Source organism: Drosophila biarmipes, chromosome 2R (genome assembly GCF_025231255.1).
Source record: "Drosophila biarmipes strain raj3 chromosome 2R, RU_DBia_V1.1, whole genome shotgun sequence".
In the NCBI taxonomy this organism is placed as follows: domain Eukaryota; kingdom Metazoa; phylum Arthropoda; class Insecta; order Diptera; family Drosophilidae; genus Drosophila; species Drosophila biarmipes.
The window spans coordinates 2,582,965-2,610,312 of NC_066615.1; the positions used below are offsets into that span (position 1 = coordinate 2,582,965).

Genomic DNA, 27,348 nt, shown 5'->3' on the forward strand with positions numbered 1-27,348 from the left:
GTCGCTCCAAGCGCCGGGGGTAGGCAAATTATAAGACACCGAAATCTCCATACATCTGCCTCTCTAGTATTAAGGCATTTATTAAGGTACTTCATTAATCAAATACTTTATCATAAAACACTTAAAACTAAAACAAACCAAAATTATTGACTTATGATTGTTCTTGGGGTAAGATTAGCCATTTCCTCAATATTTCGCTGGATTTTCTTATTTTTTAAATTTTAGGAGGCTCATTTTGCAAATTTGATGAATTCTGTATTTTCCAGTGTGACCAAACGCCTCGAAATAAAATATAAATTATTTAGGAGTAACAAATTAAATGTTTGCAAAGTAATTGCTCGAAATAAGCTGTTACATTAAATAAGTCAATACTTTACGTTTGTTTTAGTTTTAAGTTTTATCTAATGAAGTGTCTTATTAAATGCCTTAATACTACCTAACATAACTTAATTTAAATATTTTTTTTATATTTTACGATGAATAGAATTTCCCGTTTATCTTTGTATTTCGCAAACCGGCTCATTTGAACTTTTGAAGCCTCATATCTAACTCGTTCTCAGCAGATTTGTTAGACTAAGTGGCCCGCTTAAACAGCTTTATTGCGCAGCCCCCCTGCTGTATCTCCTCATTCCGACGACGATTTTCAACACCTTAAACTTATTCAGCAATAAAACAAAGATTCTGAAGAGATTGGTCTTGTCACTATATCAAAGAACTGCATTAAAGGTTCAAATGAAAAAACCTTGCAAAACCTTCAACGGATACAAGCCATCTTGCAATTTTATAGATTTATTGAAGGTCTGCAGCGCTTCTACCCAGGGAATGTTTGGTTATTTCATTACATATGTATTAATTCTATGTTCGTTGTGATCCGTGACTACCGAAAGCTGTGATAAAGGGCACATCAGAACTCACATTGCTAATAACTTACCCCCAGCAAATTTACTACAATATACTAGATTCTAACAATACTAGGTTCTATAAAATACTAGATTAAGAAAACTCGAACTAATTATGTACTATATTGGAGAAGATCATAAGAATGATAGTTGGTAACATTGTTGGATTGAAAAGCTCTTGGAATAACGCTGAAATTTACAAAGATTCACTTTAACAAATTTAGTGGGTTTGCGAAGTTACATATTCCCTCCTGCTCGGTGACCAAACCATCAGCTCAACTGGACCCATTTTAAATAAAGACGTTAAAATAACCTCAACACGTTATTAATTCTTTTAAAATTAAGTTTTTCAAGTTTGAACATCTTTTCTTTTTTTTGTCCTTTGTGACTGGAAGACGGACTTCCGTTTCAGCTTGTCCTTTGATTGTTTGGTAGGTGCTATTTCTGCTCCTTCCAAGTCATCATCGCTGTCGCTACAGTTGAACATGTGAGATTTTAGTTTATATATGTAATTCAAGGTAAATAGAATAACTTACCCAACAGTGGGCATCTGATTGAACATGGCCTCGTATTCATTGTCTACTGGTGTTGCGCTAATGATCTTCTTTTGCCTCTCGTTAATAACGATATCTAGATCTGAATCAGCATTAGACTGTTCATGAATCTTTCGCTCACTTTCCAGCTGACGAATAACAATTTTGGTGGCCTTCGATTTGACGTAACATTGGTAGAGAAGCACTGTAGATTCGGCGTCATGGATGCGAACATATCGGTCAAGGCTGGCAGAGCTTAGGTACCGCCCGGTGGTATCTAGATGAAGATCACTGATCCCACCAGTGAATCCCTTATAAGTGTGCACATGTGTTTTCATGCGTCGAGTATCGAAGGCTTTTAAAACGCCCATTGTGGTGCCAGTGTAAATAAAATATCCCCGGGCCACTAAAGTTGAAAAACTCATTCCGTGTTCCTCGCTAGCAAAATATGCGACTGGACGACGCTGCTTGCGCGTATCGTAAAGGCGAACGTAGCCGGTTCGCGAGCAGGTAGCCAGCACACTGGGCCCATCCACAAAGCCGATGTCGCTGTCCCAGACGGGTACCTCCAACTGGAGAAAATCGTTGGGCAGGTTTTTGGAGCTGAAGATCTGCTTGCCGTCGGAGCTCAGATCGTACACCTTTAAATTGTTTTGACGCTCCTTTCCGCCAGTGGCAACAATGCTCCTGACCTGCACGCACTGGCGCAGGTGATCCATATGGTTGCCTGTAGCAATAACAACGGCCTCGGACTTCTCCTCCGCCTGCATCTTAAGGATCTGTATCTGTCCATTGCCAATGCCGGCAATTAATTTGTCATTGTACCGTGCCAGTCCAACGATCGGAGCGTCGTTAAAGACAACTGTTTGCCTGGAGTCCCTACCATCGAGAAAATGGTGAAGCTCCACTTCGGTCTTAGCTCGCCCAAGAAGGATTTCCGTCTGGGCTTCGTTGCCAAAGGCCAGTGATGTGACCCGAGAGTCCTTGCCAAGGGTGCCAAGATCGCCCAAATTTCTCTGACCATGTGGCGACTTTTCAGAAGCAGGCACCAGATCTAAAAATGTTAGAACGATTACTGTTATGCTATTCGTCGCGAACAACTTACATTTAAAGGAGCCAGTGTGTGTTCCCACAAACAGTTCGTGCTTTTCAGTGTAGTTTGCGTGCTTGATATTGGCGGTAGTCCACTTCATTGTAACTGAATGCTCTATCCCGAATTTTAGTTTTTAATCAAGTGTGCGAAGCGAATATACAGTGTTAGAAAAAAAACAATTATACACTACACGTGCAGCACGGAGAGTGTGACCAAGTTGACCACTAAAATATTTAAAAAGAGTAATAGTTACTCGATACGGTAAGCAAGCTTATACGCTCTGCACACAGCCACTTAAAATCGCTAATTAGGAACTATTCTAGACTCGGTTGTTTTACTTTATATGTCTTTTAAAATAATTTTGGAAAGCATTAATATGGCTTTTTACATCTAGCCTAGAAGGTGGTTGGTTAATTCTTAAAAACATCCCATTTTATTTTTAAGATTAGATCAACTGTTGGACTCGGTGCCGTTGGGAGGCTTTTCGGTGCTGCACCAGCAACAATTTCTATTTTCAGACCTATTTCAGTTCAAATGCGTTTCCTTCTCAAAACAATAATGCAAAGACAGGTACCAAATTCACCTAAATTAGTAAAAAAACATAATAAAACACAGAAATACTGAATGAATATCGTAGTGACATTTCCGATATCTTTTCCACACATGTATTTTTTTCCCTAAGGCAAGTACTTAACCTAAGAAAAACTGAACGAAACAAAAATATACCATTTCCAGACCATTTTTTCTTGAGGGTCCAGAGTTGATAAATGCGGTAATAAGTGAAAAAATCGAAACCGATTGCGGATTTATAAATTTAGTTTTCCTCAAAATAAATTATGTGACAATAAAATGGACGCAAAACAAAAAAAAAATTTTTAACTGCCTGTGGTTTATTCACTGCTACTAGCTAATGGGCCAGGAATGTTCCGTTCAGTAAAAATGGAAAAGAAACACAATTTTAATTAACTTTTGTTTTCTAGCATAAAAAATTAAAGCGCTACAGTTTTTAGCGAATAATGGGCGTTAATGTAGACGTGACACCCTGCTGACAACAAACTTGCTCTGCGCAGGAAGCGCAGGAATCTTCATGCCAAGTCCCACTTGGTCGGAAACGCTTCATTCAGCTTGTTACATACTTTCCGACGAACCTAGTCTGTCCTTATACTCTACGAGTAACCGGTATAAAAATCTTTGTGCTATGGACAGAAATTACTCAAGGGCCAGTTTTCACTATAGACTCGTAGAGTTCGCACATATGTATATACAGTTTACAGGTTCTTTTTTCTTAGAATTAATTTTTTATATTGCTTTTTCAGAATTGTCAAACATCAATTGGCTTTCACTCATTTCTTAATTGGATAGCATCGTATTTGGATGACCGACGTTATCGAGTTGAAGTAGGTGGTGCATTATACCCTCCGCATAAAGCGACATCTGGACTACCTCAGAGTAGCTCACTTGGCCCTCTACTTTTTATTATTTTTATAAATGACATTTGTACCTGTAGGGAATTTTCTAACTTTCTTATTTTTGCGGAAGATCTAAAGATGTATAAGACTGTCAGTACCGCAAATGATTTGATATTGCGTCAGTCTGACCTAGATAGTATCGGGAGGTGGTGTTCCAAGAATAATCGTACGCTATGCGCAACGTACTATAACCATTCCAACCTCTAATCACATCAATAACCACGTTTTGAATGAAATTGTTGATCTGGGGTATCATTTGATGGAAAATTTGTATATAACGAACAGCTTAATTTCATATTATCAAAAGCAAATGCTATGTTGGGCTTTGTTAAGCGAAACACGTTCTTACTAAAAGATCCGTATTTAAGACTGCGTGATTACTCTGCGTTCTAAGGTTGAATATGCTTCCTTTATTGGATATCCCTTGGGAAGTGTCTAGATCAATAGGATGGAGAGGTTGCAGAAAATGTTTTTAAAGTTTGCTTTGTGATCCTAACATTTTAACGAACCGGCCCCGTCCTATGCTAGTGAGGGTCCCCTTTTTCATACATGTTTCTTGAATGAATTACAATTGCTTGTATTTCCTTCCTGAATGATCTGCTTGTTGGAAATATTGGTTGTCCTTGCCTGCTGGGATTTGAATGTTCCTGCCAGGAATCTCCGTACATTGGTTCTCTCCTGAACCGTGCTGTTAGGGCAAACTATGCACGCAATGAGCCATTAAGAAGGGCTCTGAGAATACTTATTACTTAATTTCCTGCCTTCAACCATATGATTCAGTTTAGGGGACAAGAAAGATACCTTAAGACAAACCCTTAAGAAATATTTTTAACCATTTTGAATAATAGATTGAATCTGATTAGTTGTACCCATATATTTATCCATTCCATTCTACTGTGCAAGCTCTGCATTTGAAAAATGTCCAGCTCTTCAGACGACGAAGTAGATTTTAGCTGTTCTTTGTTATAAAGATTCCGCACCGCCTCACCTTAACTCACCGTTTATCACGTACAAACGGAGAGGAATTTCTACTTTCGGTTTACAGGGCAGCAAAGTCCTTTCGGTATTTTTCAACACCGTTACCAAGCACCTATAAACAAGAATACCAAAAACAGCTGACAAAAGCTATTTTACTTAATATTAATATCTTCACAGCAAATAAAAACATTTTCGATATTAACTGATTTTTTGATTTCAAGGGGAAACTGGATTTTTTAGGGGAAATATCGACTGATTGAGATTTTTTAGGGGGAAAGCAAAATATTCATCTGGCAACACTGTATCTTTTCACTGTGGCAGTTAGAGATGGAGAAACATCGATGTTCGCAAACATCGATGTTTTCGATGTTTTCAAAAAGAACATCGAGTGAAACATCGATGTTTTGAAAAAAAAAAATGTTTTTTTGTTTCTTATTAGTAGAGAATATAGCGCAAATGAAAGGCTAATATTTTTCAAATTATAACAAAGAAACAAAGGCTTTATTCGCAATTAAATAAAAACAAAAGATTATCCGAATTCTAAGAGATCATCATATTCACATTTTGGTACGATTAATTAAGAAAAAATATCTTGATTTTTGTTAATAAACATTATATTGTCCACTACACCAGGCTTGAGCCTTGTGCGCCGATCCGACACTTTCTGTCCAGCTTTGCTGAAGCACCTTTCGGACTCACACGATGTTCCTGGTACACAAAGGTATTTAAGTGCAACCTGTTGCAGCGATTCGTATATATCTGCTCTTGTCTATAACAAAAAAGAATACTTTAAAATTTGTGATACTAACTTCATCAAAAATCACCTTCCAATATTTTAGTGGGTCGCATGTTTCAGGCTCGTTTTGGGTTTCGAGATGTTGTCTTAGTAGGATCACAGCGTCGGCTCGCGGTGAATTTATCTTCGCTTTTAATTTAGAATCAAGGAATGAAAATTCCTTGGAGGGGCCGTGTTCAACTGGTGGTGTAGGCTCCATCGGCGGTGTGGATTTTTCCATTGGAGATTTCTTGATTATACTGTGGTGTTCCCGCTCCAAAGCTTTAGCCGCTTGCTCAGCATTGTAGGGTGATTCAAACCCGTCTTTTTTGAAGCGAGGATCAATAATTATGGCAATGCGGGGCACTGTTCGCGTTTCATAATGTCCGAATCGAGTTCTCATGTTGGCGTTTAAAGTGTTAAAAGCGATTGTGGCTTCAACGGAAACGAGTTCGTTTTTTGGGTCAGTATTCTGACGCTTTCACTACAAATGTATCCAATCGCGTCGGCTGTGAATCTTTTTGGACTACACCAATGTTTTTGTGGATCCTTCTTAAATGGTCCAACAAATTTGTTATGTTGCCACCCGTCCTTAAGATTTTATCGCAATACATGCATATCGCTTTGTTTGTGTCAGCAGTTTTATTAAAATGGTTCCACACATTGGAACATCCACGCTTTCTCTTCGATGGCGGAGACGAGGATTCGCAGTTTTCCTTAGTTGTTCCTGGAATTAGCAAAAGGTATTAGTAGTCAAAAATATGTGTGTTAGTTTATAAATCCTTACGGTTTAGGAAGTTCTACATGGTTTATATCCACCGCCGTTTTCCTCCTACACCACCAGTTGAATATCTAAAAAAATATGTCAATATAGTAGATAATTAAAGTTATAAACACATTTTTCGCTTATATACCTTCCGCACGTTTCTCAAAAATTTGTTATGTGACAAAAACATCGATTGTGGCAAAAAAAACATCGATGTTTTCATCGATGTTTCTCCACCTCTAGTGGCAGTGTTGTTTCAATAAAAAGATAACTGTAAAGTAATTCGAAGCATAAATGGCTCTTATAAAGGTATATGATGCTGCCACAGTCTTTAAGCACTTGGGCGGCATTCTTAATGTGTACAAGCCCGCAGGCATGAAGGTGAAGCACGTGCGCAATGCTATTCTGAACAACATTTGCAAGGGTATTACCAATAAGACGAAAACTAACACTAAATAATAATGAAACTAAATATGGCTCTGTTACAGGACTCAACGAAATGGAGCAGCGGGAGCCACGTAAATCGCGGGAAGACAGACCCCTCCTGGGCACAAGAACAGCCGCTGATCCCGTGCTGCACAATGTTGCTTGCAGGACGGATCTCTCAGATCACGTTCTTTCCGCTGGACCTCGATACCTTCCTAAAGACCTGAGCTGCTCCACAGTGTCCAGCCTGGGGGATTACACCAGCGGAGTCCTTCGTAAGTTAAGTTAAGCCGACCAGAATCAGGAATAACGACCTTTTTGCAGTTTTTGGGATCAATAAGGGAACAGGCCAGTCTAGCAGAATACGGAAAAACAGGCCTGTACGAGTCTACCATATAACCGGCCGCCTTGGCTGCGCTACAGAGAACCACTTACCAGACTCACGGGTCACTATGCGAGCAAACCATCGGCACGTGTCTGCGGACAGGATCAGCGGTCTGGCCGCCTCCATGCAGGCCTCGCACCAGCGCAAAATGTTTGAGCTCTGCGGCGTCGATTTGCAAACACAGGAGGCATACGAAATGGCCTGTAGGGGGCTCCTCCGTCCAGCGAACGAAAACCAGCCCATTGTTTACGGCATAAAGCTAATCCACTTTGACAGGCCTCACTTTACCTTAGAACTGCATTCTATCAATGAGACGCAGGACTATCTAACCGCCCTAGTGCACGACTTAGCCTTGGAACTACGCACTGCCGCGCATTGCTCCCAGCTACGATGCGTCCGGCACGCTCACTTCGATGTTAGGGATAGTTTGCTCAGAAACTCTTGGCACTTGCCAGGCATTATAAAGAACTTACGCCATCAGGGAGACATCCTACGCGCGCACCCACAACTTCTACGACAGCACCGAGTCGTGCTAAAAGCTACGTACTAATTAGATAACAAATAAAATACAAATTTGTAATTGAGAGTTAAGAATTTCCAGTAGAGTTTTGGTGCACAGGGGTTGACAGGAAGGGTATAAGCGTGAGGTTGGTCATTTTATTAGGGAAACAGCAACGGCCGCGTTGTTTTAGTCTAGTGCTGAAATGTCAATTTACATCTTTTCGAATAAATGAATACTACGTTAAGCACAATGTGAACTACAACACCTTAAACTTTTGACAATGTTGAAAGACGCACATTACTTTAAGATTTTAAGCGTCATAACTTTGCATTGTTAAAATTTAAGTATTGACCAACGTAAGGAGGATTAGTAATTCCCCTATACATTTTCCCACAGGGATCCGTCCACCTGGTGGTGGTCCGTGGGGTTTTGCCGTTTTGAAGATTTCCCAGTTAGTTCCCAATCAAAATTTGATAAGTTTTTATGCGATAGTTTGCTGGTGATTTTTGGGTGCAACTCTGAGATCTTCTATTTAACAGTGAAAATTAAAGAATTCACAAACAAAACCTCAACAATGAATTGCGTTTTTATCGGTATAATCGATATTTCCTAAGCATCGATGTTTCTTTGGCCACTATCGTTAGTTTTGAACGTATCTACATTGAAGAAAACGTGTAAGAACAATTGGGCTTTGTATCTCATTTTCATTTATTTTATTAAGTCCTTGATCACATGAAAAAAATTTCAATAATTTAAAAAGGAACGGTGGACTTGGATGTAGGCGTAAATAGCGCTGGGCAAACAAGTGAAAATGTATACACACATGCGTATGTTTTGATTAAAAAAATATTAAGTTTTCGCGAATTAATACAAGTACTCATAACATTTTTGTTGTTTGTTTTACTATTTTAGTAACATCGACTGACGATATGGAGAAAGAAATGGAGATTGAAGTACAGCATACGACAAAACGCAAAAGGAAAACATCGCTGGTTTGGAAGGTCTTAAATAAATGTAAAGAGAGCAATATGTCGATATGCAATCAGATTGCATCCGAAAGAAGATGCGAATCAAAATCAAATTTCTTTGATAAGCTCTTGTTCTTTAAGAAGAATCAAACACATGTCTAAAAAATAAACTTGTTTATTGTTGGTTTTATATTTTAATTGAAAACTTCCCTGTTTCATCAAACATCGATTGTTTATCAGCTCTAATTATTAATTATTATTAATTTTACAGTCGATAATGCGAAGATTTTAAAGTTCACACGCAATGCATGCGTGGTCCTACCTTTAAGAATTGAAAAATTGAATCAATTAAAAGACGAATCTGCTGGTGCGTGAAGAAAAAAAAAATAATCAAACCAAACCTGTAGCTTTTGCGCCTCCCATTTTCAAAAGTAAAACTCTGATTGCCACAGAGCACTTCCACCGTCAGCGTCTTCCGAATTCTAGTACTGAGAACTAGGCTTACGTCTGAGAAGTTCTGGTATAAGCGCATTACTTATTTTATTTTCATAACGCTCGTGACATATGTACCTACACGTAAGTATTCTCAGAAAGGGTTACATAATCTTAGTTTGGAGTTCGTGCGTAATCGAAAAAAAATTGTCTGCCAAAGCGACTTTCTTGAAAACCCACTTTGATCACTGATGGATTTCTTCCATAGTTCTGCTGAACGCATACAATTTCTAATCATGATGTAACAATTCATGCATCATGATCAGTAAAAAATGAACATTTAAATAGCCACTTTTTTGTGATAAATGATACATAGCTGTTTTCGTGTATCGATAAGAATTGATATATTTATAATTAAAAATCACGAAGTATCGTTTTTGCAAACGACATTTTAGCAAAAAAAAAAATTGTTTATAATGTTATTGTCAAAAACAAACGCTGTGACCAATTTAAATGACATTTTAATGCATTGTGGAGTTCTCCCGGGAAAATGTTTTATTTTCGTGAGCGTTCAGCAGAACAAACTTGATCACTAAGTACTGACCCATAAGTAATCAATTATCATGTTGTTGTGCTAAAACTGCTCTAAAAAATGCGATAGTCTCGCTATTGCTTATATGTATTGCTCAGAATTTGTTTTTCACACTGAAAGATTTCGTTTTGAAGCTTGGCGTTAAGCTTCTTGCCTGCCACCGATTCTCGTTCCTTCTCCATGACCACCTGCGCTTCTTTAAGACGTGCCTGCGCCAGTTCAAGAAGAGAGTTTCCCTCTGATGGTGCCCTTCGAGCCTGCTCCTCCAGAGTATGGGCCATCTCAATCAAGATGACTGTCACATATATAGCGAGTTTAATGCTGCAAGGATCCAGACGTTGGCAAACGCTGTATAACTGATGGCAGAGGCTCAGTTTTCGCTCCAGCTGCACGGCGGTAAGCTCACACAATTGCAAGCCAGATTCGTTGCCGTAAAGCTGGATCAATGTGTGCTTAAGGTTGAACGTAAGAAAGTGGTTTGGGTGCAATATTTGAGACAGGCGGGAGAGAAGGAACTCAACCTGATTCGCGGAAGGACATCCGCTCATAAGGCCCTCTACCTGCTCGGTCATGTGTGTCTGCAGTTCAGCCACGTAAGCGGCGTCTACGGTCACTGGGCAGGAATCGCACTTCCACTGTGCCTTCTCGTCAAGAGGATCCTCAGGCAGTTGGGTACCAGTGCACGTTTGGTTTACATCGCCCAGACACACCAGTGCACTGATATAGGTGCCGTATTCCGTTGGATCCAGGCAGCGACTGCACCGGCAGCTGAAATGCTTTGTTAGTCGCAGATGATGCTGGCGTAGTTGTGTGTCCCACAAAATATTAGTATAGCTGATCCGTAGGTGTTCGCCCTTTTGCAGGTCACAGCCAGCTCGGACAGCAATCTGCTTGTTTATGGGGTCGAACACAAAGTCGCAATTCGGCTGACAGGCGTGCTCCATCATGCAGGCCTGACGAAACAGCCCGCTAAGCTCCACACCAGTCGGTTGCTCGATGACCATACAATTTGTTTCGATGATGCCGCACAGTCGATGCAGTAACTCCGGACCGCAATCGTCCAACACTCTTGGCTTTAGTCGGTTTAAAAACCGCTGCTGCAGGTAGCTGACTACACGATTATCTGCCTCCTCGTAAAGCTCGGTACCCCTGCGCTCCTTCTCGTGGGACTGCATCTCTAGCAGGGCAGCCCACTTTGCCGGATTTTGTCGCTGCAGAAGGAGACATTTGAGCACTAGTAGTGCATCTCCCCTAAAGTGGTCGTTCAAAAAACGGGAATCCGAATGAGGTGGGAGCCTTGGCCCCAGGCCAAGCACACTGCATTCCAGAGGTTCGTGCTCACAGCCAGCGCTGCAGACTGGCCATTGGCATCTTAAAAATGAATAGTTCGAAAGGATGCTCTTTATAAGAAAAACGGGCCTTTACCTGCGACATTGGTGCTTGCCTAGACGGCTCGGCATAAAGCAGGCCACACATGTTACGATGGAAGCCTCCTTCTCTGAGTCGGGGAGGTACCATTTGGGACCCACCACCAGCGGCTCCTCGACAAAGACTGTTTGACCGGCTGCGATGTCCTGGGTAACCAGTAGATACCTACCCAGTTGGGCATCCTGCTCTTCCTTGAATGGTCTGCAGCTGCGCTTATGCTGCGGCCAGTGCTGCTTCTGGTGGTCTCGGTTGCAGTACCGCACCATCTTGCACCTTGTGCAAGCCTGCGAAGCAGCCACTTTGCAAACAGGACAGTTTGTGCTCGGTCCCATTTTTGCTCGCGAGTTTTCACTAGCAAACTGCTCTTCAGTGTTACGTTGGCAAAGACAAATTTCATTTTAGCTGGGCTATTTCAGCATGCCGGCGACAGAGGGCTTATTTTTAGCACGCTTTTCCAAATGTATGTATGTCTCTTGGGCCTAGCCAAAAAATAGTGCATGTACATACATACCGCTCATAGTAGTCCTCGCACTGCTCCCCGACTACGATGGGGAAAATAAGATACAACATCTCTGCAAACACCTTAATACCTCTTAAATTAGCTTTTCACTTGCACTTTATTTTCCTTTTAATTCTTGTAATACAAAAGTATACCTTACAAAACAGGCGTCAATTGAGATAACTGAATTTGACTGTAAGCAATTATTGTGATAAATACGATTGATTTAGTTCATGATCTACGCACTAATAGTTCTAGTATGGTTCTTGCGGCGCGTCCAAGTCCCGGTAGTGTGATCTGGGGCGATAATCAAAACCACCGGGTCTGTAAGCAACGGAAATGGATATATTTATTTAAATTATTCACGCTAAGCTAGAGGCAGGGCAGAAACACAAAATATTACAGTGTTTTTTGTTTTAGGCTATGGATTCGCATTTATTTCGGGAAATGAAAGTTTTCAACGCTGTTTGAAATATTCTTGATACAGTTGGCATTATATTGTACAGGAGAACGGATATCAGTAGTCGTATATAAACCATCTTTATATGCAGTAGATACCGTTTTTAGCATTGCTTGAACTGCTTTTAAAACATGAGCACGCCAAACAATAAAAGCAGCATAGAGATGGCCTGTTAGTATTGTGCTAATTATTTAGTCAAACATATCGGAATTGGCAGGCGCATCCAAATCATGGTAACCGATTAGCCGGCGCTGGTGTTCCAAAGGCAATTCTCTGCAAAAAATTTGCGACACAAGAAAGTTGTGACAAATTTTGATTTAAACCAACAAAAAAGGTAACAAAATAAAATATGGGGAGAGAATGGAACGACTAAATGCTATCAGCTTGCGAGAACTAATGTCTGCAGTTTACTAAGAAAAATGTGGAGTGCGGAGATTCTTTATACGACTCTTGGGAAAAAGAAATGGAGCAAGCAAGTTTATCGGATCGATCCATTAATCGCACCTAAGAAATACTTCTATGAATCCTATTGTTGATAGCGCTCCAATATTATAAGTAAAACTTTTGGTGATATACTAACCTGCGAACAGGAGGAAAGTTGCGTCCTCCACGACCTCCACCCATCATGGGTGGCCCAAAGCCGTAGGGCATTGCCGAAAATGGTGGGTACATTGGCGGGCGGTAGCTAAAAGTATTGAAATAAATAAATAAATACTCTCCTATATAAGGGGAGCAAGCTGCTTCACTCACCCGCCCCCTCGTATAGACTCGGATTCCGGGCGCTTAGAGCTGCCTGGGTGCTCGGGCAGCTGAGGACGCTTGGGATCGCGCAGGTAGTTGTTAAAGTACTGCACTTCTTTTCGCACCTCGTCTACTTTTTCCTCGTGCTTGTTGAAGATGTGTTTGCGAATAAACTCCGGCCCTTTAAACTTCTTTCCAGACAGCGGGCATAACCACTTGTCCTTGGCCAGCTCCTGCGTGTTTGCCTGCACAAACTTTTCCACCTCGGTCTCGGCATCCTTGGCGCCAAGGTCCTTAATCTCTTCGTCGCTGAGTAGCACTATCTTGGTGAGAAACTGTTGAAGCTTGCTCTCGTATGTCTTGATATACTCTTGCACGTCGTTGCTGGTCACCCGAGCAGGTGGTGGACCGCGGGCATGAATGATACCGCACCGATTGGGCATCTCGTCCTCGTATGGATACTCGCAGTGATTGTAATAATCTACAGAGTGCACGATGCGCAAATAAAGTATTAGGCGGTCCAGAACGGCTATTAACTGCTCGTCACGGTCAATAGGTTCTCCATCACTGTCCTTGCTTTCGCCAGTTAGGCCCAAAAGCTCTTCCTCCTCAGCGGACGCCTCTTCAATAAGGTAATCGGTAATGTTTTGCAACACCGGATTTTTCGAATTAAAGCCATACGTGGAGGAACTACCATTCGCTGGAAATTCGCTCACACTCTTGGCATTTGCTTCATCTGCTGTCTCAGTCCACAGCTTAAACCTTTCGTCCAGATTTAACGCGATCTTGGCGCACAGTTTTATGTCTGATCGCACCACCTGCTTATGGGCAGTAATACCATTGGCAGGGCGAACCCGCCGACTTAAATCTCGATTGACAATCGCTCCCATTTCGCAATCCCGCAGCCGTTGGTTGTTTAAGCCCCAGCAAATCTCTTTGATGTTGACGTCCCTCGTGAAGGTTATCCAACCGCGGCGATACCAACGGCGCTCTACTAAGGGATCGGCAATTGCCACTCTAAGGTATCCGTTAAAACGGTTACAAACGCTCTCTATCTCGGCCCTTGTAATAGAGGGGGCAAGGTTGCGCAAAAAGATAGAGGAGGTGCGATGCAGGGCTCTTGGTTGACTTTCCTTCACTTTGTCTAGGTCAATGGTCTCGGTTTCGACAGCATTGTTTTCATCAGAAGCCTTTTTTTCTCCGACTTCTGATATGCCGCCTTTTCCATTTTCCGTCTCCATTGCCGCACCTAATGTTGTTTCCAGTGATTTTTTTGCCTCGTCATTCTCATCTGTGTTCCATTCTGGAGCTAGTTCTTCTACCACACAAACTGCCTTTTCCAGGACTGGTTCTGATGAAGGACTTTTCTGTGCCAACTTTACCGTTTCTTGCCTGTCGGATTCTGCATCGGCTTTTTGCTGACTTCTTATGCCGACTTCCACGTCGTACTTCCCTTTTACCTTCTCATCATCTGAGCTAGAGCTGGATTCCGAGTCGGAAGAGGAGCTGTCATCATCGCTGTTATTCCGTTTGCGCTTTTTTGTCTTTTTCTTATTTGCCTGCTTGTCCTCAGAGCTGGAATCGATGACATTTGAGTCCTCTTTTTTGGGAAGAGCATTTTTAGAGTCCTCCTCATCCCAATTCTCCTCGTCAAAATTGACAGGCTTTACAGTTTTCCGCTGAGGCGAAACAACCACCGGCAATGAACCTTCCTCATTCACATTTTCTTCCTTGGGAGTCTTAATTGTTTCTTCTGTCGTCCTAGCAGATTCTAAGACCTCCGCCTTTCGATCATAGACCAACGAATCTTTAGGCTTCTCGTCTAGCACTTTGAGATCCTCGTCAGTGCCGCCTTCTAGTTTTATAACGCAAGTGTCCAACACACGGATCAGGGCATCACCCTGTGACGAATCCACTTTGACCGCTCCAATAGTTCCGTTATCGAGCAACTCCAGGAAAACATCAGTTCGCCTCTGTGATAAATTAGTTTGAGAATGACTGCTGGTATGAGGATTTGGATAAAGTAATTGTACCTGAAGAAATCCTCGCTGTTCTTTGCTGCGCCTTACACTGTCTTCGGGGTGGTATTTATTTTTGAACCTGCAGATGAAAAAGTATTGGGTATATTATTACCGCGGAAAATAAAAAATTTCCCTATGTGGTTTTAATATCTCTATTTTTTACTTATTCGACAGGCTGTTGATAGTCAGATGGTTAATTTTGCAGTTTATATAGGTATTTTTTTGTGGAATTATCACCCAAAGTCTTACCTTTCAGGCATAGCGCTTTCGTTATCTATGGGACTGATTTATAGTTATTTGGGTTTTTGCTCGACAATCGAATTAATAAATCGCGGTTTTAAAGTAAGAACACACCTCGGCATTGCTCGCCGGGTAATTAACTAATTTTGGCAAATATCAGTTAGCAGCTCTGCGAGATGGCGCACAACCTCTCAGAGAAGTCTCTGTCTCACAAAACCAATAAGCTGCAGAGAAAAACTTAATATACAGAATGTTATGAGTGTCGAACAGGACAAATAACGCAAGGGGCTTGCAGAGGCAGAGACATAAACAAAACCGTAGTTGATGAACCGCTGGTCAGCTACTAACCATTCCTCGTCCTTGTGGGCCACAAAGAATTCATTTAGCTGCTGGCGCTTGAAGTCCGTCTTGTATTCGGTGTACTTGCGCATCACTTCAGAATCGGAGATGTTCTCGTCCTGAGTGTCTAGGAATTGCTTCAAGTTTAGCATAGCCGGCTGAGTCAGAGTATCACCGCCACTGCTGACAGACTCCCGAGGTGGAGCATGGCCTGCATGGGAGTATGCAGAATGCATAGACTGGTAGTGGTCGTTCCAGGCTTGCATCAAATACGGATCATAGCCTTTATTGGAAACTTAAGTTTATTAAATAGTTTTTAAAACCCGAGAGCCCTCGAACTCACCCCCGAACCGAGGATTAGCACGCACATCTCCGTCGCCCCAATCTGGGCGCATCCGTTTAGCGGGGGGTAGATCACGGCCAGGCGATCCATAGCGGGACCTGGGCCCGGGGCCACGGTAGTCGCTGTAGTCCGGCCTGTGGCGGGCTCCTCCTCCGCTTCCTGTCGAAGCTCCGCCCCTGAAGGGATTGCTGAAACGTCCAGTAATGGTGTCATGTAATAGACGAATGGTGGCCCCCACTTACCGATCCGACCATTCGTCGCGGGATCCGGCAGATACACCCACCGGTCGACGCTCGTCGCGGCGTTCCGTACGGTAGCTGTCACCGCGCTCCCCACGAAACTTGTCTCGCCGCTTGCGGTCGTATTCGTCGTCCGAATCAGCCATTGCGGGTTGTCTGCAAAGATGAGTTAGAGCTGTGTAAGTGAAAGCGGAACTTAACCTCACTCATAGGACCGCTGCGGCCATTCGTTTTAGACTCTTTTAATTTAATCTGGCAAACGCATGATATGCATAATAAATAATACATAATTTATGTTTTCTGCAAAGCCGCCTCCAGCCGCCATCTTGCAAATTTGTTTACAATAGCTAACGTGTTTTGCGGCAGGGTAATATAACACAACTTGATATACTTTTAACAGAAGAATGTAAGCTCTGAAATTTCCGCATTTGTAAAAAATACTTCCAATTTTAGAACAAGAGAAAATTACCTTTAACTTTACTAAAATAAATTTTCCACAGCGTCTGTCAACTAGTAAGACCGTTTTCGAGTGACGCAATATACCGCTGGAAAAAATATTTTGTAAATAAAAATACCATCCGGGCGCCCGAGCCGTTTGCAGCTATTTAAGAATTTATAACTCTTTCCTAGCATTTCACTTTATACAAATTTTAAGAAACAATTTTGACTATGTTTGATTGATTGATGCGCCTTCAAATGGCTTTTTCTATCTTGTATCTTTAAAACAATTATGTATGGTTTGGTGCAACAGTTAATAGATCTTGCCAGGATGGCCATAAGCTGGAGGTTGGTCACTTCCTTAAAATATTAATATTTGTTTTCAATTATTTTATTTTTTTATTAATGTACAACATTTTTTGAAAAAGAAAAATTAACGTCAATCGCAAGAAAATTGAACAAGATATGAACGAGCGGCGGTCCAGGCCGGTCTTCTAGAGTCTAAAACTTTAAATGGTTCTCCTGAAAAGTGTTTTTTTTATGTCGGTAAGCACTGGTCGTTAGTAATTTGAAATGAGACTGTACTTAGTTTTCTAATAATCGAAAAGTTCTCGTCCTAAAATGCTTTCACGAAAAAGAACTCAAGGGTAAAGAAACTTTTGCTTGCTGAAGTTATTTTCCTTCCTCATTTTAAAAATCAAACATACAATTTTTTGAGCTTTTAATAATTTATTTTTTAAGATTTTTAGTCGATAAAAATCTTATAAATGCTTCCCTTTTAATTAACAAATATTTAATATGACCTTTTCCTAATCATATTACTGTTTAATTTAATTTAGCAATGAAATGCTTTTTATACTGCTAAACTAGCGGGTTTTCTTTTTCAAAAATCGCAGAACAAAAATGTTCTATTTGCTGCTACTTTATACACCCAAAGCAAAGACCATAAACTACCAAGAAGAGGAGTAAGAAAATGTACATAGGCGGCGTAATTTTGGCAAAGCAATACTGACACGTATGGGAATCTATTTTTAGAATGCCGTTGCTTTGCTTCCTTCTCTCTCCCTTTCTCTCGATCACGCCACTCCACGCTGAAAAAAGTCAACATTTAATGTTTGTCGTAATTGTCTATTCTTGAATTATGTTGACGAAAAGAAATCGACCTAAAAGCCGCATTGCTCATGTGGCCCATAAGTTTTTAAGCGGGCAGTGACGCTCTGCTTATATTAGTGGCCCGTAGATAATGGAAGGTTCGAGGCTAGACTCAAAGTAAACCTTTTTCATTTGATTTCTTGACTGCTCTAAAAAAAAATTTTATTCGTTTTTTTTATTTCTTTAACATTTTTTTATTTACTCTTCTTTTTAATGTATTATTTTAAACTATGTTTTTATAGCAGATTATTTTTTATTGTGCCAATTGCGACTTTAGGAAATAAACCAGCAAAATAAACAAAGGTTTTAAAAATATATGTTATAGCAATAAAAACATGAACACAATAAGCTATTCATTTTGCATCAAAGGGTAATATGTACTCGAGAGAATGATATTTCATTATATTTTGATTGTGCTTTCAATATAAAATGCACATGTTTGATAAATAGATTAAAGCTTTCCTGTTCAAAAATCCCAAGATATTTATTTATTTATTAAATAAACACTAATGATGTATTCCATCACCATTTTTCTTTAAAATATCATGAACACCAAGTTTTAAATAATTCCTTAAAACAAGGACAATAGCAAAAAAAAAGTGTTCCCAGTTTGAGTTGAACCTTCAATTGTCGCGTTAAAGCGACTACACCTCTGGCTTACAAGCCATTGACACCGCACGTTAGTCAAATGCGACATTGAGCCCCGATTGCAGCAGATCAACGAGATTATACACCAACAAACCAACCAAAGAGCAGCTTAACACGGACATCGAAATTCGACACAAAAAAGTAAGTGTTTCTTTAAGTTGAAGGTGTTGTGCGTCGATCCACGTTTAAAGAACGTCTCTTTTTGAGATTTTTTTTTTAGATTTTATAATATAACCCAGAAGGTTCTGTTCCCGTCCCTCAACGGGTTTTACACAGTTTGAAAGGGTAAATATACAAGTAAACAAATAAAACACATTTTTTAAAAAAATTGTTTAACAATTTTTAAGAAAATGTTTATGAAAAACATTATAAACAAATTATCTAAAAAACACAGATTTAAATGATACAATTTAAATTAAAATCAGTGAAAAGTAAATAATATGTATGTATTTTAAATTCAATATTTGTAAAGGGTAAAGTCCGTGGAAAAATCTCGAATTTCCGATGGGATTTCCCTGACACGTGTCCCTTGCAGGAGACAGGCCATACAACAAATAAGTATAAGGAACAGGGGGAATCCGAGGGGACTTCAAAAAATTTCTTTTGCCTTTTCCCCTCGGAAAAAACGGCCATCCCATACAATTTTCCTATGGGGCGTCCCAACGAGAACATGTCTCCTCGTAATCCCGGGGGATTCCTCTGGGAACTTTTATTTTGGAACTGAAGGGTTATACTACCTTTGCCCAAAGGGTCCCCAAGACCCTAAATTCAAAAAAAAAAAATTCATAAAACCCACAAATAAAGCTCAAATTTTCTAAATTTTGACTTTCATACTTTCACACCTTTTTCATATAAACAAATTTAAATTTTAAAGGTGTTAAAATGCAATCTTCTTATTTCTTGCGATACCTTTCGATTGGTGTATCACTTGTTACGATCGGGCCATCATAACAGATTTTCAATTTTGTGGCTATATATAGTAGTTCTTCGCACACTCTCTGATGTCTGTTCGTCGATCAGTTCGTCGACCAGAAGATTCATCTGCTTTAAATAGTCCTGCACTAACAAAAAATTTCTTATAACGACTCCAATTAAGCCAAAATCTGCCAAGCGTGCCAAAGGTCCGATTTTCATCGAATTCTTTTGCTTTTCAGTTCACAACATTATAAAATCTTCATTTTAACGGTTTTGCGAAATTTGAAGTATTACAGGAATTATAGGGTTCAGAAAAGTTGCACTCAGTCATTATTCTAGATCTTTGGAATAGTTTAAGATATCTTTATGATGTTTTCACTAATCAACGATGAATTATTATGGCTTTAGGAAAAGAAAATTTTTCAACAAAAATTGTACATAAAATAAATTTAATTATTTTTTTAAGTTTTATTTTTTTTGTGTTCTTTACCAGCATTAGACTTTAAAACCATTTAAAAATAAGGTGTAATCCGTTACGAAAAAATTAAAAAAAGTAGGGGCCGGACAAAGGTTTCTTCCAATATCAATTTTACGGAGTGCATACCGCGATTTTTCATACAAATACTGAAAAGGCCGCCAATATTTTTCGGCCAAGTCCTGATTTACGTTATTATTATTAAGGATAATATGTCAGAAAACACCGAAGCTATAATTTGTATCGTATTATTTTCCCACCAATTTTCAATCTTTCCTGTATTAGATATTCTGCTGTTTGATATAGTCGTCCGATTTTGATAAAATCATATTCAAAATTCAGAACTTATTAAGTACTTTTATTCACAAGCGTAGGAGGTTATATGTTAATAAACACCAAAGATATAATTTTTATACCCTTGCAGAGGGTATAATGATTTCAGTCAGAAGATTGTAACGCAGTGAAGGAGACGTTTCCGACCCCATAAAGTATATATATTCTTGATCAGCGTCACAAGACGAGTCGATCTAGCCATGTCCGTCTGTCCGTCCGTCTGTCTGTCCGTCCGTTTCTACGCAAACTAGTCTCTCAGTTTTAAAGATGTCAGGCTGAAACTTTCCCAAAAGTCTTCTTTCTATTGCAGGTAGTATATAAGTCGGAACCATCCGGATCGGACAACTATATCTTATAGCTTCCATAAGAACTATCGGGGAAAAAATTATATCTTTCGTGTTTTTTAACATATGCCTTTCTTAGCTTGGATATAACATTTTAACCATAGGAACAATCGGAAAATTAGTGGTAAAATAATATTGAAAAATTATATCTTCGGTGTTTTTTAACTTATATCCTCCTACGCTTGGGAATAACATTTTTTATTTGGTTTTGAATTTCGAGTTAAATTTTATCAATGTCGGACGACTATATAAAATAGCTGCGATAGGAACGATCGGAAAATTAGTAGGAAAACATGAAACAAAAGTTATATCTATTGTGTTTTTTAACATATAACCTTATAAGCTTGAAAATAACATTTGTTAATTAGTTTTGAATTTCGCATTAAATTTTATTAAGATCGGACGACTATATCATATAGCTGTCATAGTGAAACAAATTATAGCTTTATAATATTGGGAATATAAACTTTTATATTTTTAAGAATTTCTAATTTAATTTAATGAAATTTGATAAATATTTTTTATAACTGCAAGGGTATACAAACTTCGGCTTGCCGAAGTTAACTTCCTTTCTTGTTTCGTATTATTCTCCCACCAATTTTCCGATCGTTTATATTGAAACTATATGATATAGTCGTTCGGTAATAATAAAATTAAATTAAAAATTCATAACTAATTAAAAAAGATATAATTTGTAAACATTTTTTTCCCCAATTATGCCTATGGGATAGCTTCTTATACCTAGAATATAGTTGTCCGATCCGGCTGGTTCCGACTTATATACTACCTAAAAATAAAGAAGACTTTTTAGAAAGTTTCAGACAAATAAAGCTTTTAAATTGATAGACTAGTTTGCGCAGAAACGGACGGACAGTTGGACATGGCTAGATCGACTCGTCTTGTTACGCTGATGAAGATACACCTCCTGCACTGCGTTGCGAACTTCTGACTGCAAACATTATACCCTCTACAAAGGTATAAAAAAACGTCCCAAAATGTTGAAATGTTTTGGTTGATGTTTTTGGACTGCAGTCTTCATGCTTTAAAAAAAAAAATTCACCTACTGATCAAGAAATAATTAATTTATATTTCTTGACTTATTGAGCTGTTCGGCATCAACGCCGTTAAGCAATTATGACAATTAAGAAATATTTTAATATTATCGGAATTTTCAACCCCAATCTACTCTTAGAAACAAAAGGGCGATACCGAGCAAGGAAAAACTGAAACAATATATTTGTCGTGGATCGATATCAATTAATTATTGTACATAAGGCAGAAAAGAGGCAAGCTCGGTGTTCTCCGACATCAGAAGTGGGATCCGCCTCACTACGAGACTTATCCGATGATCAATGGCGTGCCTTATTGGAAGCACATAACAAAAATTTGCTGGATCTAATTAAATCCATGCAGACAGAAAAAATGGAGACGAAACTCAGCAACAAAGTGACGCTAGCAAAGTTCTGCTCAGACGTTGCGAATGCTGACGCTGCTGCTTGGTGCAAAACCGTCGATATTACAAGGCAGAGAACACTGTTGAAGGTGGCGTCCTTGTTATGGCACTAAGTAACTCCCTGGACGGAGGAGCATACCGGTGGCTGTCACAAATCTGCTAGACTGCAATAAAGTTCCGAGAACTCTTCATTCAACGTTACGAATGTGTTGAGACGCTGGCCGCCATTTTGCTAAACATGTTCAGCAGTGCAGACTGTCGAAGCAGGAGACCTGGAGGCGGAAGTGACGTAAAAACAACTCGATTCGCAGCAACACCGTAAAGAGGATGGACATGTCTGCCGTGACCTCTTGTAAGTGTGGCCAGTAGGGCCAATCACATGTACAATGGCCTTATCATCGTCAAGCAAGGGTAACCCGTATGAGAAAAGAGTGGATGTGTGCACCGTCGTCGATCCAAAGGGAATTCTGTATCAACATGGTGAGCCCATGCGGCTCCATACTTTATTGATTCCGGAGCAGAGTGCTCTCTAATAAAAGAGAAATTATCAGATAAGTTAGTAGGTAAGAGGATCAACAACACAGTGCTTATAAGTGGCATAGGCGATGGCTCTGTTACATGTACAATGCAAATTTTAAATATGTGAACTTTCCATAAAAATGTTGTTTCATGTAGTGATGGATAAATTTTTAAAGTATGACGTGCTGATTGGTCGTGGAATTCTAGGCCAGGTTCTTGGTGTAACTATAGATGCTATCAAATTCATTCTGTACAAAATGAACACTGTCAATACACTGTCCAACATTGCTGAATTTTATTTCATGGATTCCATAAATGGTAATGTGAATCTGAGTCCGTCCGATAAAGTCGAACTGGCAGAAATATTAAAGGTACACGCATCAGCATTCATAAAGGGTATTCCAAGCCGACGAGTTACCACAGACGAACTAGAAATCCGTCTAATAGATGTCAATAAAACGGTAACGAGGCGTCCATATAGGCTCAGCACGGAATAAAAATTGCTAGTGAGGGATAAAATACAGGAACTGCTGACCAAGTTGCTCCCCTTTTGAGAGCCCAATGATATTGGTGAAGAAGAAGGATGAATGTGATGGTTTGTGTATTGATTTTAGGGAGTTGAATGCAAATACTGTCTCAGATAAATACCCACTACCTCTGATTTCAGATCAAATTGGTAGATTGCGTGGCAGCAAGAATTTCACGAGGCTTGAAATGGCCAGTGGCTTTTACCAGATATCCATACACCCAGACTCTATTCAACGCACTGCAATCCTCACGACAGATGGCCAATACGAGTTCATAGCCATGCCGTTTGGTTTAAAAAACGCATCATCAGTGTTTCAGCGAGCCATCATGAGAGCCTTGGGTGAAGTGGCTTATTCATATGCAATTGTTTACATCGACGTTGTCCTTATTGTCGCTAACACAAAGGAGGAAGCTTTATCTAGGCTCAAGGAGGTATTGCAAAGACTATCAAGTGCTGAATTTTTCTACAACATAAACAATTGTTCTTTCTTACAGCCTTGTGTAGAATATCTAGGATATAAAATTGAGATGATTGAAATAAGACCAAGCCCTCCAAAAATTCAGTCATTGGCCGCATTGCCGCCCCTCAGTCAGTTACGCTGCTCAGGCAATTTATTGGCTTTACATCCTATTTTCGACAAGTCGTCCCACGATTTTCCGAATTAATGAAACCTTTATATTTATTAACTTCAAAAAACAGCAAGTTTGAGTGGCGTTAGCGATTCGGTTCTTATCATCTATAATCCACAGTTTCCAGTTGAGCTTCACACTGAGGCTAGTGCACATGGGTGTGGTGCAATATTGATGCACAAGGTAAACGGTAAACCTAGAGTCATTGAGTACTATAGCAAGTGCACAACGGGAGCAGAAACAAGATACCACTCGTACGAGTTGGAAACGTTGGCTGTCTACAATGCAGTCAAACATTTCCTCCATTATCTACATGGCCGCCCATTCGTGGTGTACACGGACTGCAACTCTCTTAAAGCTAGCCGAGGATCCATCGTTGGTGGGCTTACCTTCAATCTTTTGAGTTTAAGGTAGTTTATAGGAAGGGAAGTAGCATGGCACATGTAGATTTCCTCTCACGCAAGCCATTACCAATTGTTAAGCAGACTACAAAAACAACATAAGTGCGAACAGATCTAGCAAATATATCCGAGACTAGCTGCTTGCTGGACAGCATCGAGATTCCGAAATTTTCGAACTAGTATCAAAGATGCAAAACAATGAACTAAAGTTAGAAGATGCGAAAACGGATGAGTTGCGATCTGGAATGTTATACTGGAAATTACAAAGAAATGGAAGAAATCGATGTCTGCCGGTAATCCAATGAGCGTTTAAATGGTCCGTAATCAATCACGTGCATGAGGCACTAGCACTTGGGCTGCGAAAAAACTTTACACAAGGTATACACACAAGGTATTGGTTTCAGAGTATGTCTAAATATTTACGAAAATTTGTAGACAATCACATGCAAGCTTTCCAAATCAACTTCCAAATCCCATACCAAAAGTCAGTGTACCTTGGCATACAGTGCACATGGACATCAGGGGCAAGCTGAGTGGTAAGAATGACGTCAAAGAATATGTGTTAGTGCAAATAGATGCCTTCACTAAATACATTCATTTTCATCACTCCCTTGGCCTTGACACGAACAGCTGCATTGAGGCGTTAAAATCAACTATCTGTACGTTTGGGGTACCAAGTCGTATAATTGCCGACCAGGGCCGCAGTTTTGCCAGTAACGATTTTAGGCAGTTCTGTGCTACACAAAAAATACTTACACCTAATCGCAACCGGCGCTAGCCTTTCCAATGGGCAGGTGAAGCGCGTAATGAGTACCATGACACCGGTAGAGACAAGTGAGCGATCCTGGCAAGAAGCCTTGAAGGAGGTTCAGTTGGCAATGAATTGTACGGCCAGTAGAGTTACGAAGACAAGTCCATTAGAACTTTTAATTGGTAAGAAAGCTAGACCAATGGGCCTGATGCCGTTGGTAGAAGAAATAGAAATAGATATCGACAGTGTAAGATCGAATGCACTACAGAATATTAAAAAGGCTGCCGAATATGATAAGCAACGATTCGATAAAAATAAGGCTAAGATAATAAGATACAAGATACAACGGCACTAAACAAAGAAAGTCTTTATGGTGACCGATATCCTTACGTAAGTAAGAGGACATACATGTATGCCCATGAGCAGTTGCGTGCCATGACTGAGGAGGTGGACGCAAAAGAATACGAGAGATCGCCGGCTGGGGCAGTCATAGATACCATAGACTCAGTGTAAAACATTTACAAGGTTATAGCCGCACCACGCAGTTAGTGTGTGGCGGGGGCTATTTGGGTCCAGTGGCACCATGACGCAGATTGTGCGAGAGAGCGTTGAAGGGTGCGCAACATGAGCATGAGAAAGAGATATTGAGCAAGGCATGGAGCGCTACACTAGTTCGTTAAACTAATTTTTTTTTTGTGAATTCCTATTACATTTATGTTTGGTTTATGACTGTATAGTGAAGAGTAATGTTAAGGTTATACCAACTTAAACCTTAAGAAAGGAAACAATGTTAAGTTGAGACAACAGAAAGTTGAGAATAAAAACAATGCAAGAAATCTGCTGTTGAGTTGTGAATAGAGACTTAACCCGCGAGGTTGCGTGATCGTCAGGACGGCCGTGTCGTGGCTCGATATCATCATTTTGAATTTAACTGAAATTATTGAACAAAGAAGATTTGAATTTGAAATCATGTCAATTTTTCGTTGCATCAAAAGAGAGAGAGATAATTTTGTTATACAAGGAGAGCATCGTTTGATGGCGCCTGTAGTTGTTCTACTCTTAGTACAGTTGTAGCAAAGAATAGGACAAAAGAGGAGAAGAAGAATGAGATCGCGGGCTTGCGAGCCAGTCAGTTCGCGAAGGCGGAGAGCAGAACAACACAGGTGACTTGCAGTGCTACTCTAAACTTGATATGGCAGAAAAGAATGAGACACCTCCATTCCCGACGCAAGTTCGGTCTTTTCCGACATATTTATAATGTAGTCTATTTTTTTTGTTGGCATATACTACATCTGTTGAAATTCGTCATTTCCCAAGACGTTGGGCGAAATACGGACGAACTTAACAATATCTACGTCGCTACTTATTGTGTTCGTCCATGACAACTAATGCTGTAAAAACAATATCAATATCCATTTTATTTATTGTTTACTCTTTTCGGTTTGTATTCAAGCTAGTGTGACCGTTAATTTATACGCAGATATTACCACATTTATCAACCCCCAAAAAATTATGATCTGAAAATAGTATATTTCTTTTGGGCCGGATTTTGTTAGGTTGAGCCGCAGTCCGGTCGCCGGGACATGTCCGAGCCCAAAAAGTTATTTCGTTTTTTTTCTGCCTAAAACTGCCTTTCAGCTCTGCAGTGCCGTCGCCGAGACATGTCCGAGCGCCAAAAGCTGTTTTGTTTTTTTTTTTTTCTGCCCAAAACTGTCTGCTGCTGTCGACGTCAGCAGAGAATTCGGAGCAGCGTAGAAATTACCCTCCCTTTCTGTGTCTTATAATCTGGCTGCCCGCGGCGCTCAGAGAGCAACCTTCGGCTGGTCCTTTTTTTTGCGTCTCTCCGTTATGTTCAGAACGAAACCAAAAGAAAAAGAAGACCTAGTGAATTCTGTTTGATTTATGAAAAGAGAAGCAGCGGCTGTTTAAATTGTGCGCTGCGATACATTTTAATTTATTAATAAAAGTGATATTTTATGAAAAAAAATTAAGTCAGGTTAGTGCTTCCTTAAGTTGAAGATATTGTGTGTCGATCCACGTTTAAAGAACTTCTCTTTTTGACATTTTTTTTTTATAGATTTTAAAACATAACCCAGAAGATTCTAGTTCCGATACCCGAAAGTGGCGTGATGAAATCCCTCAACGGGTTTTACACAGTTTGAAAAGGTAAATATACAAGTAAACAAGTAAAACACATTTTTTTGAACACACATTATTTTTTTCAGGAGCGATATCCAGGGAAAGCTATGAAAAACATTAAAAACAAATTATCTAAAAAAACACATAGATTTAAATGATACAATTTAAATAAAATATAGTGAAAAGTAAATGAATATGTAAAGTCCATGGAAAAATTGAGAATTTCCGAAGGGATTTCCCTGGGACTTGTACCTTGCAGGTGAAAGTCCATGGAAAAATCGAGAATTCTCGAAGGGATTTCCCTGGAAGGTGTCCCTTGCAGGTGAAAGTCCATGGAAAAATAGAGAATTTCCCTGGGACGTGTCTCTTGCAGAGGACAGGCCATACAACAAATGAGTATAAGAACCAGGGGAAATCCGAGGAGACTTCGAAAAAATTTCCTTTTCCTTTGCTCTGGGAAAAAAACGGACATTCCGGACACCATAGGTGATCGC

At 39.9% G+C, this 27,348-nt stretch overlaps 5 protein-coding genes and 2 long non-coding RNA genes across 16 annotated transcripts; 3 read left to right on the forward strand and 4 right to left on the reverse strand.

Annotated features, from left to right (window-relative positions):
* Nucleotides 1-773: 773 nt before the first annotated feature.
* LOC108035500 (WD repeat-containing protein 74) lies at nt 774-2,725 on the reverse strand. The gene is made up of 3 exons (XM_017111158.3): nt 2,538-2,725; nt 1,436-2,486; nt 774-1,372 (listed from the first exon to the last, which is right to left on the reverse strand). The coding sequence occupies exons 1-3, from the start codon at nt 2,623-2,625 to the stop codon at nt 1,249-1,251; spliced, it is 1,263 nt and encodes a 420-aa protein (XP_016966647.1). The 5' UTR covers nt 2,626-2,725; the 3' UTR covers nt 774-1,248.
* A 2,674-nt stretch (nt 2,726-5,399) lies between these two features.
* LOC108035517 (pseudouridylate synthase TRUB2, mitochondrial) lies at nt 5,400-8,077 on the forward strand. Of its 2 annotated transcripts, XM_050887924.1 has the most exons (4): nt 5,400-5,539; nt 5,606-5,693; nt 7,002-7,214; nt 7,264-8,077. In XM_050887924.1, the coding sequence occupies exons 2-4, from the start codon at nt 5,675-5,677 to the stop codon at nt 7,872-7,874; spliced, it is 843 nt and encodes a 280-aa protein (XP_050743881.1). In that variant the 5' UTR covers nt 5,400-5,539; nt 5,606-5,674; the 3' UTR covers nt 7,875-8,077. The 2 variants fall into 2 exon arrangements, with proteins under 2 accessions (XP_050743881.1, XP_016966672.1); XM_017111183.3 differs by lacking the exons at nt 5,400-5,539; nt 5,606-5,693 and adding an exon at nt 6,790-6,937.
* LOC127011034 (E3 SUMO-protein ligase ZBED1-like) lies at nt 5,505-6,759 on the reverse strand. The gene is made up of 4 exons (XM_050887927.1): nt 6,662-6,759; nt 6,535-6,599; nt 5,797-6,474; nt 5,505-5,741 (listed from the first exon to the last, which is right to left on the reverse strand). Exons 3-4 carry the CDS (start codon nt 6,148-6,150, stop codon nt 5,550-5,552), a joined length of 546 nt encoding a protein of 181 aa, XP_050743884.1. The 5' UTR covers nt 6,151-6,474; nt 6,535-6,599; nt 6,662-6,759; the 3' UTR covers nt 5,505-5,549.
* Nucleotides 8,078-8,365: 288 nt separating the features above from the next.
* On the forward strand, nt 8,366-8,984 carry LOC122818017 (uncharacterized). Of its 2 annotated transcripts, XR_006367539.1 has the most exons (3): nt 8,478-8,500; nt 8,587-8,653; nt 8,739-8,984. It is a non-coding gene; the product is annotated as an uncharacterized LOC122818017 (long non-coding RNA). The 2 variants fall into 2 exon arrangements; XR_006367538.2 differs by having other exon boundaries at nt 8,366-8,653.
* LOC108035507 (SET domain-containing protein SmydA-8) lies at nt 8,954-11,763 on the reverse strand. 2 transcript variants are annotated; one of them, XR_007764049.1, is made up of 3 exons: nt 11,244-11,763; nt 9,196-11,189; nt 8,954-9,116 (listed from the first exon to the last, which is right to left on the reverse strand). XR_007764049.1 is itself a non-coding variant. In XM_017111171.3 (2 exons), exons 1-2 carry the CDS (start codon nt 11,576-11,578, stop codon nt 9,893-9,895), a joined length of 1,632 nt encoding a protein of 543 aa, XP_016966660.1. In that variant the 5' UTR covers nt 11,579-11,763; the 3' UTR covers nt 8,954-9,892. The 2 variants fall into 2 exon arrangements, 1 of the variants encoding a protein (XP_016966660.1); XM_017111171.3 differs by having other exon boundaries at nt 8,954-11,189.
* An 81-nt stretch (nt 11,764-11,844) lies between these two features.
* LOC108035418 (serrate RNA effector molecule homolog) lies at nt 11,845-16,687 on the reverse strand. 6 transcript variants are annotated; one of them, XM_017111093.3, is made up of 8 exons: nt 16,598-16,680; nt 16,132-16,284; nt 15,890-16,065; nt 15,556-15,829; nt 14,980-15,046; nt 12,956-14,919; nt 12,786-12,890; nt 11,845-12,069 (listed from the first exon to the last, which is right to left on the reverse strand). In XM_017111093.3, the coding sequence occupies exons 2-8, from the start codon at nt 16,272-16,274 to the stop codon at nt 12,000-12,002; spliced, it is 2,799 nt and encodes a 932-aa protein (XP_016966582.1). In that variant the 5' UTR covers nt 16,275-16,284; nt 16,598-16,680; the 3' UTR covers nt 11,845-11,999. The 6 variants fall into 6 exon arrangements, with proteins under 6 accessions (XP_016966582.1, XP_016966575.1, XP_043947399.1 ...); XM_017111086.3 differs by having other exon boundaries at nt 15,890-16,077; XM_044091464.2 differs by lacking the exon at nt 11,845-12,069 and adding an exon at nt 12,145-12,478.
* An 8,893-nt stretch (nt 16,688-25,580) lies between these two features.
* On the forward strand, nt 25,581-27,044 carry LOC122818177 (uncharacterized). 2 transcript variants are annotated; one of them, XR_006367675.2, is made up of 3 exons: nt 25,581-25,878; nt 26,793-26,881; nt 26,941-27,044. It is a non-coding gene; the product is annotated as an uncharacterized LOC122818177 (long non-coding RNA). The 2 variants fall into 2 exon arrangements; XR_006367676.2 differs by lacking the exon at nt 25,581-25,878 and adding an exon at nt 26,215-26,711.
* The last annotated feature ends 304 nt before the right edge of the window (nt 27,045-27,348 follow it).

What these genes read in the sequence shown, in the direction of transcription:
- LOC108035500 (XM_017111158.3), bottom strand. Translation starts at nt 2,625, where the DNA reads ATGAAGTGGACTACCGCCAATATCAAGCACGCAAACTACACTGAAAAG. An exon ending in ACACACTGGCTCCTTTAAAT is followed by an intron (nt 2,487 to 2,537) that starts GTAAGTTGTTCG and finishes TAACATTTTTAG; the next exon opens with ATCTGGTGCCTGCTTCTGAA. An exon ending in AATCAGATGCCCACTGTTGG is followed by an intron (nt 1,373 to 1,435) that starts GTAAGTTATTCT and finishes GTTCAACTGTAG; the next exon opens with CGACAGCGATGATGACTTGG.
- LOC108035418 (XM_017111062.3), bottom strand. Translation starts at nt 16,274, where the DNA reads ATGGCTGATTCGGACGACGAATACGACCGCAAGCGGCGAGACAAGTTT. An exon ending in GAGTCTATACGAGGGGGCGG is followed by an intron (nt 12,891 to 12,955) that starts GTGAGTGAAGCA and finishes CAATACTTTTAG; the next exon opens with CTACCGCCCGCCAATGTACC. An exon ending in AACTTTCCTCCTGTTCGCAG is followed by an intron (nt 12,479 to 12,785) that starts GTTAGTATATCA and finishes AATTTTTTGCAG; the next exon opens with AGAATTGCCTTTGGAACACC.
- LOC108035517 (XM_017111183.3), top strand. Translation starts at nt 6,808, where the DNA reads ATGGCTCTTATAAAGGTATATGATGCTGCCACAGTCTTTAAGCACTTG. An exon ending in TCTGAACAACATTTGCAAGG is followed by an intron (nt 6,938 to 7,001) that starts GTATTACCAATA and finishes GCTCTGTTACAG; the next exon opens with GACTCAACGAAATGGAGCAG. An exon ending in TTACACCAGCGGAGTCCTTC is followed by an intron (nt 7,215 to 7,263) that starts GTAAGTTAAGTT and finishes ACCTTTTTGCAG; the next exon opens with TTTTTGGGATCAATAAGGGA.
- LOC108035507 (XM_017111171.3), bottom strand. Translation starts at nt 11,578, where the DNA reads ATGGGACCGAGCACAAACTGTCCTGTTTGCAAAGTGGCTGCTTCGCAG. An exon ending in GGCAAGCACCAATGTCGCAG is followed by an intron (nt 11,190 to 11,243) that starts GTAAAGGCCCGT and finishes TTCATTTTTAAG; the next exon opens with ATGCCAATGGCCAGTCTGCA.
- LOC127011034 (XM_050887927.1), bottom strand. Translation starts at nt 6,150, where the DNA reads ATGAGAACTCGATTCGGACATTATGAAACGCGAACAGTGCCCCGCATT. An exon ending in ACCCACTAAAATATTGGAAG is followed by an intron (nt 5,742 to 5,796) that starts GTGATTTTTGAT and finishes TTTTTGTTATAG; the next exon opens with ACAAGAGCAGATATATACGA.